Below are 12363 nucleotides of genomic sequence, written 5' to 3'. Positions count from 1 at the left end.
TGATCAAGTTCTCGCTGTCCAATGCTGTCCAGAATCCGTGATGGAGATCACGCTGGGGGATGGGTCTCTCTCGTTCTTTGCACGCACTTATCTTGTGCAACAACCGATACGGCCCAAGAGCAGCGTTTTTCGTAAGACTGACCTGGCTATGTTCTCCTTTAGTCAAATTAACGCTGGAAAAATATAGCGCGGCCGCGGGTTCCCGAACATGCCGGCGCGCGGGACGACAGATGTAGGCGATGGTGGCGCCACCGACAACCCAATCCTTACCCGTGCTGCCCGCGCTGGGCCCAGTCGACCCACTATGCCAGTATCCAGTACTCAAGTGCCCGAGTGTGTGTTTAAAGCCAGCTTTGCGTAAAGCTGTGGTGGGTACCGTGTTGTATCCAATGTGTAGTAGTGCTTATCCTGCAGTTGTTTTCTATTACTTGGTTGCATCGTTAGAGTGCCGTGTGTCTAGGTGTCCTACCTTCATATGGGGTGTTTTGCTTGTGTCTGTGCAATGAGTACTGCTTGTCTTTTTATGTGGTAGTACCGGCGACGGCGGCAAACATGCTCTGCTATTTGAATGTTATGCCGGTGTAACACGGTTACTTTTGATCGCGATCGGGCTTGATCAGGATCAAATTTCTTAATCGTGATTGGTTCCTTCAGGCATGCTGCAGAATGGGGTCGGTCACTGTTTAGAAGCTTGATCCCGATTGGGCATAACCGCGATCCGCAGTTCACCGTGTGACACCGGTATTATCGACTACAGTGCACATAATTGCATTCTCATTATCCCTGTGAGTCTTCAGGACACTAGGTTACATCATTGTTCTAGACAGAATAGAAAGAAGCCGCTTAGAGCTCGATATGGAGAGTTCCATTATTTGTTTGTTTGTTTTATGTACATTTTATCGTGCACCAAAATGTCCTTTGTAATTCGTAATTTTGTTTTACACTATAAATTACCGATTGTTAAGATTTATATAAATTTATAAAACCACCAAATTCTTGGCCAATCGACCTAAGTGGGTGTGAGCCACAGTTCCTAGGTGAACAACAGCAAGAACAAGATTTGTCTGCGGCGGTCGCATTAAAGGCGGAAAACCACACATCACAGCCACTAACGTACCTACATTAAGGTGTACGGTTAAGAACTTAGGTCGCCAAAAGCTGGAGCACCCTACTGCCTCATAGTTAGATCATGGTATTGGCATGTGAAACCCCAAATTATTATTTGCTAGTACGTGCGTTAGGTATTCGCAATGTTGTTTGCTAACTTATATAATTTCGCCCATGAAAATTTAGGCAGTGCAATTTCTTGACATTGTACTGATTACATGACTGCTAGGCATTGAAGCATACCACCTACCTCATGCTGTACTTAATTTTTTCTTTCAGCATTGGTGAGCTTGAAGAGGCGATGTCTGACGATGAAGATATTGCATATGTTAAGCGCCAGAAGGTTGTTCACTATGGAAGTCTTGAAGAGAGAGAGCGTCAAAGACTGGCAGATAGAGAAGCCGAAGATGGTAGTGACGATGATTCGCAAAGCACGGATCTCAAAGCAGCGATGGCTTCCGGAAACGTTCACATATCCGAGGGTACACTTTGTTCTATACCACTTGATACATGCTGCATTCTAGATACAGAATAGACGTAATATGCAGTAATTACTACTATAGTTGAAACTCTATTTAACAAAGTGATCAGGGTGCTTGAATTATTTCATTAGATTGGGAAGTTCGTAAAATCAAGGAAGGGATTTTTTGGTCCTTCGAAATCCAATAATTATAAGGCAGCGTCGCCCGAAAGCTACCGCAGCATTTTATTTGCCACTAATACACACCTGCGCATGTGAAAAGCCCGGGAGGCCAGGCCGAGCATGAATTCTTCCTATGTCCGGGTGGTGCAAGCAAGGTAGATGGTCACGTGAAGCTACAACAAGCTGCCGACATTCAAAGACGGGGAGAAAGGATACAGTTAATGTTAATGTACGAGCAGGCAAAGCAAGGAAGTTCCAAGGAAACGAGCAGTGCCATCCATCGCATAAACCATTAAATAACGAAAGCAACCACTGTGCTCCTGTGGGAGTTCTTGCAGGGACAACAAACCACTACTGCCCAGCGCCATTTGATATGCAAAAGCGCTACCGACTGCGGCGTGCAGCCTCGTCAGAGTAAAACTAGCGTTGTGGCTAGGGTGGCTAGATGTTTTAATGCGATAGCGTTACAAAGCACGTCCGAAGAAAAACCATCTGTGTGAAAATTAGGAAGAAATCACTGCAGTTTTGCTGATTTATTTCTGGGCAAACTTTGCTAAATCTAGTTCGGTGCCATGAAAGCTTTGTTATTTCGAGTTGATGACAACATTGAACCCTATGGGTACCTGGGGGGGATTGGGAATTCCTTCGTCAGATAAAGAATTTTGTAAAAATGGGTTTCATTAGATCAAGTTTTAACTGTAGCGCACATTTCTATAGATCATGTCAAGTTCTTATGTATGTTGTTATTAAGCTTCTCTTTGTCTTCCCTACAAGTTTGTACCAACAGGTTGAACAATATCGAGTCTGTAGACTTCTTCTAATGATTTATATATTTGCATATGCGAAGGTAGCTGTGTTACATTAAACCCATGTGTCCTTGCTGTTTGGGCTGCCTATGCATAAGATTTTAGGCTCTTCCATTTCCTCTTTGTAAGAACAATTTTAGTATTCAGTTCAGTAGGAACCATGTAAGGAGAACTTCTTTGACATGCAGAGTACATGGAGATTGAGGATGAAGGCGGCCGAGACAAACAGCAGCTGCTTGAGGAGTTTGAGAGAAGAAAAAAGGTAATATTCTTCTGTTTTGGCTCCTTAAAGCTTGTTCTGTTGTTTTAAGCGTGTCACACGAGTTCTTCGTTTATTGCAGGCTCGTCAGATCAACGTATCAACTGATGACACGGAGGTCAAATCAACTTTGCGCGACATGGGAGAGCCAATTTGTATGTAATGTCCTCCTTCTCTTTATTGACAGTGGGGCTTCACACGCAAGCCAGCAATAAAATAATTTGAAAGTTCTGATGCTCTGACAAATTTGACTAATAGGTACTTTACCTGCATGTTTCCTGTTCATTTGAAAGCTGCTTGATTAAAAAAACAAAAAAAAAACATCAAACTGGAATTTTGGCTATGTGAATCTTTTTTTGGAAGGAGCTTAAAGTGACACTAGTGAGAATAATATTTGAGCTGTATTAATAAGTTACCCTTCCACAATACCAAAAAGAACCACTCTTACTTTGAAAGGAGGTGTGATAAGGTGGAAAAATAAAAACTAAAGGTAGATGGTGCTGCTGCCTTGAGGTTCCTGCACCAGCTCACCATAATGGATTTTGATGGCATTTGCCTAATTCAATTTTTATAGGTAAAGATGAACGGCGAGGAATAATGGGAGAAAGCGTGTGATGGGCAAGTGGTAGCTTCTTCCCCCTCTATGCGGTGCCCTTCTTATCACACCTCTTGCTCTCCCAAATGCATGCGAGAAGCCCCCTTCGGTGTGGAAAAGCCAACTTCTTGGGGCATTTCATGCTGCTGGATGATCAATGTATGAGGTGTTCCAGCTATTTTTGTTCTATGTAGCCGTATATTTTTCAATGCATTTATGTTCAAGCATTGTCATGTTCAAAAATAGTTCAGTATAAAGGAAAATTTGATTTACCTGAGTTCGAAATAGTCAGGTTTGACTGATGCAGAGTGCTGCTTATGTTGACATGCAACACAATGAAATAGCACCATATGTCATGTTGTCTGGGTGTGTTATACATCTTTTTGCATACATCTTTTTCATATGCATATATAAATGTGAACGAACCATGTCGTGTAAATCAGCACATCTAGTCAATCATAAAAATTAAAAAAAAAAGTCCCCTGAGCCTGCGGTATATCCTTCTGATGATTTGAAGTGGTACTTTTCACATATTTAGCCTTCAGTTTTGATATCAGTAGGCATAGAGACTATTCAGCAGTGTAAGACCACCTTTTTTTAAACAAATTTTTGTTACAGGTAAGTGCCCAGTAAGAAAAAGAAAAGAAAATGTATGAGAACAGTTGTTTCCTTGCTGAAGTCAACAGATACTGTGACCATGATGCATGCATGCCACAGTTCACTCCTGTAGTGCTGATGTGCACTGTGTGGAGGGCGTGCAGTAGAACCCCATTGATATGCTTTGCAGGGAACCTCAGAAAAAGAACATGTTCGAGGAAAATGTAACATGTACGTAACCAACCACACCAGATAGGTCTGCTGGTTGTCAGTGTCATTTGCACCTCAAAAAGTTAATCACATCAGTGAATATTTGCGCTTCAGTAGTTTGTATAGCAGTGTATGGACACAACAAAGAGGAAGAGAAACGTAACAAAGAGGGTGCTAATACACGTGGCCCTATGGAAGCTATCTAGGACTGGTGATTCAGAGCATAAAAGATAGAAAAACATAGAGAGGAACACATCATATTCTTCAGGGGAAAAATATTTGTCTCTCACAGCGATTTAAATATTGCAGTGATGGTTGAAACTAATGTTGCAGGAAGAAATTAGCAGGCTGTTTCTAGAAGGAGGGTTATATAAAAAAACTTAATATTTGGGCTGTGCTGTAAGTAAAAGCCAGTTAAAGCTACTCGTGACACGTGTTATGAACTGTTGCAAAATTACTTTTGTTCTTTTTTCTCTTATTACTGCCTAACATGTATGAAATGAGGCTTTGTAATACCTCCATTTGGTAGGCAGAGAATAGGCCTTGCACATTTGAGAAGGATGTGTGGCCAGGGCATTTTCTGTAAATTCAAACGTTTTTTTTTTCTGAAGATGCCGATTTAACTGACTATGAAATCAACTGACTCCTTTTTTTTCTTTTTCTTTTTTTTTTACAGGCCTATTTGGTGAGGGTCCTGCAGACCGGCGGGAACGTTTGCGTCACTTATTGGCCTTGGTGGGACAAGACGCAATACGACGCAAGAAGGAGGAAGAACGTGAAAGAGAGCGAGAGCTGCGGAAAGACACATATGAAACAACTTGGTACAGTTACCTTTTTTTTTTTTAATGGGAGAAAGGTTTATACCGTCGTGCACCCGGTTCATGAATTTGTGGGACCTTATTCTCCCTTAGCTGCACTTTCAATTCCACAGGACATAAATCTTGTAAGGTGCCTCGAATGGTACAGTAGACATCTTTTCAGTGAACTTGAGAACTGTGTGACATGAAAAATAGTGCGTGCTGAATAGAGCTGTGCCATCAACGTGCTCTGAAAGTAATTTTACTAAATGTGGTTCAAGAATATGACCTGTCAATAAGGCATTATGGATATACATACTGAAAGCGGCCCTGCAAGACTTTTTCAGCGCGGTCAGAAAACGCTGCCGATTGGCAGTTGAGGCTCCTGAGAAGACGCGAGCCAAACATTGTAGCGCAGCACGCGGCCTGGAATTTGCAATTAATTCTCAAAGCCAGATAGAAATAATGCCCTCTTTTTTTCCCGCGGCGGCGGCAGTAACTATGCATCGTGGGCTGCATAGTTACTGCGGCCGCTGCGGGAGGCCACCACGTGCCCGCGTACTCGCTCATGATCACACTAAATGTAAGCCGCACGTTCGAAGAAAAAAAGTCACAGTTTTGCCTCAAGGGCGAAGCAATGAATGCAGTGATTCCACTCCTGCGCCAACTGTGCCAAAGTGCGCCAAATTGTATTTACTGCACCATCCTGATAATATCGACGAAAATTGCGCCAAACTGCGCCAAAGTCTCGGATTTCAGGGCGTCTATCACCGGCAATCGCACGGCCGGCGCGTCAGAACATGTGCAGCTTGATCTTGGGGCTGCCAAAGTCACAACCATGGACCAAGAATTATTCCGCTGAATAAATAGCGCTCGCGCGTGCGTCCCGAATAAGTCACGATGCCGTGCACGGTGCCGACGCAGCTTCTGTTCTGCAAGTCGGCTCGACAGCAAAACGCGCTCTCCGCAGAGGCTCGTGACGTCTAGGCCTCTCGGTAGCGAGAAAGTGCGACGGCGATTCATCGGCGGACGTCGTCTGTTAGAAACGCTGCTGATAGCTCGTTTCAAGCGTCGCACGGCACGTAAGGAAAGCAATGTTCAGTAATAACTATTACATGTGTGCTGCTAAAATGTCTGTCACTTCTGTTTCCGGACATCGCGGAATGAAATCTGGGATCGCTAGCAGTGTATATATGGAACAATATCAAATTTTTCTTGCTTCGCGTTTATGGAAGAGCACGCGAACGGTGGAAACGCGTTCACACTTTTCCTCAGATATACTTTATCCATGGATCTTCATTCGGAAGAGCTTTTTCGTAATTGCTTATACCAGCACGTCCGACTTTAATCACTCTGCGGTAAATACCCCCTAAATGGCCCTGCCCTTTCGAGCTCACGTGCTAGGGTTCCAATTCGAATTTTTTGCTTGCTTTTTAAAGATGCCATCTCATTAATAAAAGCATATATCCTGGTCGGAACAGCCGCAAATACGCAGCTATCAGTAGCGGGCCCGTCGCTGACTGCCCACAGCGAAGCGGCTACCCCATGTTACACGTCCGCCCCTCGCTTTCGGGGGTCAATAGCTGACGGGTAAAAAAAAACTCAGTTTCGCTTAAGGGCGAAGCAATGAATGCGACACCAACAAATTGTATTGTTAAACTAAGTAAGGCTAGCAGCTAACTCTTTTGGATCCGATCTCGCGTAACTCAACAAAACACTGGTTTAAGGGAATATGGCCGCTCCAGGAACCCTAGCGTTTTCTCGCTCTGAGTTCTCTAAACACGAAGTAAGCGTTGAGAGCACAGCAAGTTTACGAGCCGTCTCCTGATATGCCTCGAGATGGCGCGCGCGCAAGCGACTGCGCCCTTCGAACGATTCGGTACCTCCCCCCCCCGCTCTCCTGGCGTCCTTTCATGCTCCTTACGAAAGACGGGCAGGACGTTTCCTTTCTGTTTGATGAGCAATCGACGGCAGGCCCGCACGCAGGAAGATGTTATCTCATGCGCTGTCCGTGCGACGAAGACAGACGGCCGGCTAGCTTAATCTCCGCTTCAGCCGCGTTCGTCGCCAGCGCTCGCGAGCTTTTACCCGCGGCTAGAATGCGCGTGGTGATGTTATTAATTTGGCTTTTATACAGAAAATTACGGCAATGTCGACGGCAAAAATCCGCGGAGAGCGTCCATATAATTGTTATCACAATAAACATTAAAAAAAAAGTTGAGGAGCCATTTCACTCTGTGAAGTGGATGATAAGCGAAGCTGTTTTGCGCATGGCAAGGAGGTGACATGGTGGAGGACAGTTTGGTATGTAAGGCCAGGTTGTTAACGTTCAATATGCAATATTAATGCGAAAGCATCAGATGCTTTATCAAACACGAAAATTGACCATCGGCGGCGTCAATCGATTGATGCAAAAAATAATCATGTGATGGTGTCATGATCACGTCATAGATGTCAAAACCTGTGACGTCATCATGGCGTCATATATCGTGATGTCACGTGATGACGCCATCACGACATCGTCCCTTTACACTGCTTCCGTAATCGGTGCGCCGATCATGGAGCTAGCGCAAAACCAGGTGAGGTGCAGATAGCTTGCAGAGAAGGAGGGGGAGGATCAACCCGTCGATCGAGAAGAAAAAGAAGCTGGCTTTCGCCTTGGAGTTTTCTTAGGGGAATGCATTAGGGACAGTGTAGCTCTTTGGCATTGAGGCACTGCTGTACATCACGGCGTTTGTCTACAATGTCTGCTGATAACCACATAGATGTATTTAGAGTGTTATTTCATAAAGTGCAATTTTATTGATCTGGTATTCTGTTTATTTGCTAGTGTCGAAAATAATCGCCGAAAAGGTTAATTCAGAACACTCAACTGCATGAGCCGTTATTTTTTCATTAGCGAGTGAAGTATGGAGTTCTCCTGAGATGATTTTTTCCATGAGATTTGCAATGAATCGAAATATTTCTAGCCTTCATAAGAGCCCCATAGTAATATTCCGGTGCTTGAATGTTATTGCAGTATGCTTCTGTAAAATTCGCTGCTCCAGAGTGCTCCCAGATGCAAAATTATCTGCTCCAAAGTGCTCCAAGATGAAAATTTTGCTGCTCCAAAGTGCTCCAAAACGGAAATTTTGCTGCTCCAAAAATTGCTCCAAATCAGAAGTCCTCGGTAGCATCACTGTGAATGCGATAGCAAGAAATTGGAATGTCACAAGAAGAACAGCAAGCAGCTAGAAACTTGCTGTGCACTCCTAAAACACAAAGGATGCACAAAAATAAAACACACAAGATGAGTGTGAACTAACAACTGTCACAGCTCGACACTTGCAGCGCACTGCTCAAACACAAAGAAGGATGCACGAAAAGAACGCACATGTATGCACAGGACGAGCACGAACTGTCACAGTTGTTACTGCACCTAGCCCCTACTCTGGTTCTTCTAGCTAGCAGCTCACTCCTTTCGCAAACGCGACCGCTGCAGCGAGCAAAGTGACCTCCGTGCGGTCTATAGTTTCAACGCAAACTTTGTGGTGAAAGCACAAGACGTACAAAACTCCCCCTCAACTCATAAGCGCGCGAGCACGGTCGACCACGCCCTGTATGTCAAAGTCAGAGGCACACATCCCAACTCCGGCGAAACACTAGAGAGATTTAGATTTGGGGACCCAAGAAATTTGTGAGCCGCCAGGGCGCATGCGCAGAACGCAGGCCACTTTCGGACTTGCGCTCGCGTTGTCCCAAGACCCTGTAGTGCCCTCCTTTGGGCGGCGAACAAAACTGAGAGCGCGCAACCTCAAGAGAAGAAAATAAAGACTGTGCTTGGCAGTGGCATGTGAAGCCACGGCTTGCGTTCCTTGCTGCCGTCTATTCTGGTCACTAAAATAAAACTTCATTTGGGTCTATTTGGTACATATTCCTGAGGCTAAAGTTACGGTGCAAACACACTTCTCTGTTCTTCTTTACTTCTTTGTCCCTGCACACATCTGAATATGATTTCATGTCTTCATGTATCTAATACACTATCATCCATGTTACACATTTTGGTTGAGAGCTATTGACGTGTGCACATGTGTGGTAAGGTTGCCTTGGGCTTATGTATGCATTGGCGTATTAAAGAATGAAGCAGTTGTTAGTCAGCGCTTGTGTCGTGCGTTTCTTTTTTTCGTGGGTGTCTTGTGCATTTGCGCTGTAATTTTAGCCTCAGGATTCTGGTCGCGGTGTAACATATATTCTGTGATTCTGATTCAGCCGTCTCGTTTCTCCCCTTTTGTGGCAAAAGCCTACAAGAGCGAAAACATTCCCACTAGCTCTCGCCACCACGGGCCATGGGACACTCTTCTTTTTCGCTGGCCGACTGGCCATGAGTGGTGCGGCGCTACAACCCCAAAATGGAAAACTAGCGTGGGTCACCAGTGGTACGACGCAGCGCGGGCAACGATGCAGCAAGGCCTGCATCTCGCATAATTTAATTTTGCCATGTGTGCCGTCCCATGCGTTTCACCCAATGCTGCGTGCGTTTGTATTCTGCCATTAGTATCCTGGAGAACAAATGACGCATGGTGTAATTGTCTAAGGCAGCGCGCTGTGGAGCGAGGGGTCACAGGTTCGAATCCCCGGTTGCGCTTTGGAATTTTTTTTCTTCTGAAATACCTTTATTTGTGGCTTTTATGTATATATACATACATATGCATATCCAGGACATGATGGTGATGGCAAAAATCTGCCAAAAGTGTCCATATACTTGCTATCTCAATAAGAAGAAAAAGTGCTCAAGGTCATGAGGCGTGCGTGATGTAACTTCTTTCCCCCGTGCCGTCCCTCCCTGCTTAGCTTCCAGCGCATTTGTTGGGCCGAGAGAAGAGAGAAAGCAATTACAGCGTGTGACAAATCTCTGTAACTCTGCTCGTACTTGACAGGTTCTAAAAAATTTTATGGCGGTCAATTCGTGAGGCTATAAACTCTTTTAGTGAAACCTTTCGATGGTTACTTGGAAAAGTGTTGCAGGGCCCCTTTAATTCAGAATTCAGAATTTTGCTGAGGTTACGTTCATGTATGTACTGATTTCAAGTATGCAATTATTTTTCTAGTGCAATGTGTAGATTTTAAAATATCCCAACATTTCATGTGCTTTTTGGGAGGAAGATTTTTTTTTTAACTGAGAGAATCACAAAGTACATCAGCATATCAAAATAATCTGGAATGAGGACTGTATACAAGAAAACAAGAATGGACATTCTAAGCCCATTTGAACAAAAGTTATGGTATCTTGAACATTCAAGATTGAAATTCCAGCTTAACATCAACTCGCTCGTTGATGTTTAAGTTATTCAGTTCAAATGTGTTTACAATATCCATTTTTGTTCTATTGCACACAGTTCTCATACCAGATTATTCTGATGTGCTCATTACTTTGCAACTTTCTCAGTTCAGGAGAAAATCTTGCTTCCAAAATGCAAATAAAATGTTTGATATTCTAAAAACTACATCATTTACTAGAAAAATAATTGCATAGTTGAAATCAGTGCATAAATACTAATACAAACTCAGCAAGTTTCATCAAAATCAATCAAAAAAACCTTAAAAAATTTTAAAGAGCAGTGTCCCTTTTTAATAATAGTGTGTTCATTCTTTCTCTGCTATTTAAATGGGATTATCTAAAGGAGCTTGGCTTTGTACAATATTTTTGAGGTAGGCTACAAGAGGAGAAGTACAGCCAAAGTGGATTATGAAAAATTGCTTTGTGCTTTAGTAGTTGAATCTACATCAAGTAATTCTTTACATTACATTTGAGCCTAATTATTATACACTAGTGTAGTGGTTTACAAGCTGGCTCGTTACTTACAAGTAAGCTTCACCCAAGTGTATTGGCAGCGCACAAGCATGATCTAAAGCTTTGCAACCTCAGTAGAACAATCCATTGACATAAATGTTGCTGCAGGATGTGAAAGATGGACCAACTTTCTCAAATCAAGGTATTGTTGCTGGATGTGTAAGCAGTGCCATTGTCCAAATGATAAAACACTGTAATAAAGCACCAAAAATAAACCGTGCTAAAGATTAAGTGCATGTGCCAAGCAGCTTTATGATGTTGGGTATCAAAGTTTACATACATATATCAATAAAGAAGTTTTATGTGTTTGAGTTAGTCTAGAGCATAATTGTCAGTACAGGGTTTTTTGTAATCAGGTTTGACATTATCCAAGTAACTATGTTCGCATCGGGAGGGATTCGGTGTAAAGGATTAACAGGGAAAATCTTGCCAACCTGCAGTTTGCAGATGACATTGTCCTGTTCGGCAATGCTGGAGGTGACTTCAAGCAAATGATTGAAGACTTGAACTGGCAAGGTCTGGGGGTAGGTTTGAATGTTATATGCAGAAAAACAAAATTATGCACAGTAGCCTGACTGGGGAATAACAGTTATTCATTGGTAGCGGGCTTCTTGAAGCTACGGTGGAATAGGTTTATCTTGGCCAACTGGCCACATGCGACTCGTATCATGAGGAGTGAAATCCTCAGCTGAATAAGTGTGGGTTGAATGTTGCATATGATAGGCATGAACACCTGCTTACGAATAGTATTCTTTAAAAATATACATTCGGCACATTTTCCCACCACTAACTACTGTGACAAATTTCAAGAATAACAAGGAAGCTTGAGCGGCAAAGAACCTCGCGAATGTTGGAATATAAAATGGTAGGTGTAATGGTAGATGGAATATAAAATGGTAAGTGAGCATCTGTTGGCATAGAGTTGTATCTGGTGTTTTCATTGAGATTAAAAGAAATGGAATGGAGCTCATGAGGTCATGTCATATGCTGAGCAGATAACAATCAGTTTGTTAGTACATAGTTCAACACTATGGGTGTTTGACAGAGAGGAACTGTAGTCAAGGTCAGCTGAGTATTGGGTGGTGTAAGATTATCCTGCATTTGCATACATAGGCCAGTGGTAATGAATAATTATTAAGTTTGAAAGTTTTTCTAAAGTAAAAAACTTACAGCTTGTATATGAGGTGGCCTACTGATGTGTGTGTCACACTTCTTACCCTGAACCTTGTCTGTTGAAATAAAGCAGAACTTCATTTGCAGAATTGCTACCGTAAAATTCTATGCTCCAATTTACGTTACAAGAAGAATATCAGTGTGCAGAGCTTAAATGAAACCATTATGGGCAAGTACATACCTGCCAAATTTGTGAACTTTTTATAAATTTTATGAATTTGAAATTATTCTACAAATTTACGACCGTTGCATCAAGTTTTAAAGGGCCCCTCTGACACTTTTTTTAACATGGACATAAAGTACTGCCAATCTGTTGCAAAAGCTCTTGTCAACACCTGAGCCAAAT

At 43.0% G+C, this 12363-nt stretch overlaps 1 protein-coding gene across 2 annotated transcripts in view; it reads left to right on the top strand.

Moving 5' to 3' along the window:
* Positions 1-268: 268 nt before the first annotated feature.
* The window catches only part of LOC119399312 (U4/U6 small nuclear ribonucleoprotein Prp4), a 61900-nt gene continuing 49805 nt past the window's right edge, over positions 269-12363 (top strand). Inside the window, exons 1-5 of one of the 2 annotated variants that reach the window (XM_037666135.1) lie at positions 269-368; positions 1387-1589; positions 2745-2818; positions 2898-2970; positions 4894-5038. In XM_037666135.1, coding sequence (XP_037522063.1) covers positions 1409-1589; positions 2745-2818; positions 2898-2970; positions 4894-5038 — 473 coding nt within the window. In that variant the 5' untranslated portion in view covers positions 269-368; positions 1387-1408. The other variant, XM_037666131.1, reaches the window with a different exon arrangement.

Source organism: Rhipicephalus sanguineus, chromosome 1, assembly GCF_013339695.2.
Source record: "Rhipicephalus sanguineus isolate Rsan-2018 chromosome 1, BIME_Rsan_1.4, whole genome shotgun sequence".
NCBI lineage: Eukaryota > Metazoa > Arthropoda > Arachnida > Ixodida > Ixodidae > Rhipicephalus > Rhipicephalus sanguineus.
The sequence above is the reverse complement of the archived record's forward strand: the minus strand, read 5'-3'. Positions and strand labels throughout refer to the sequence as shown.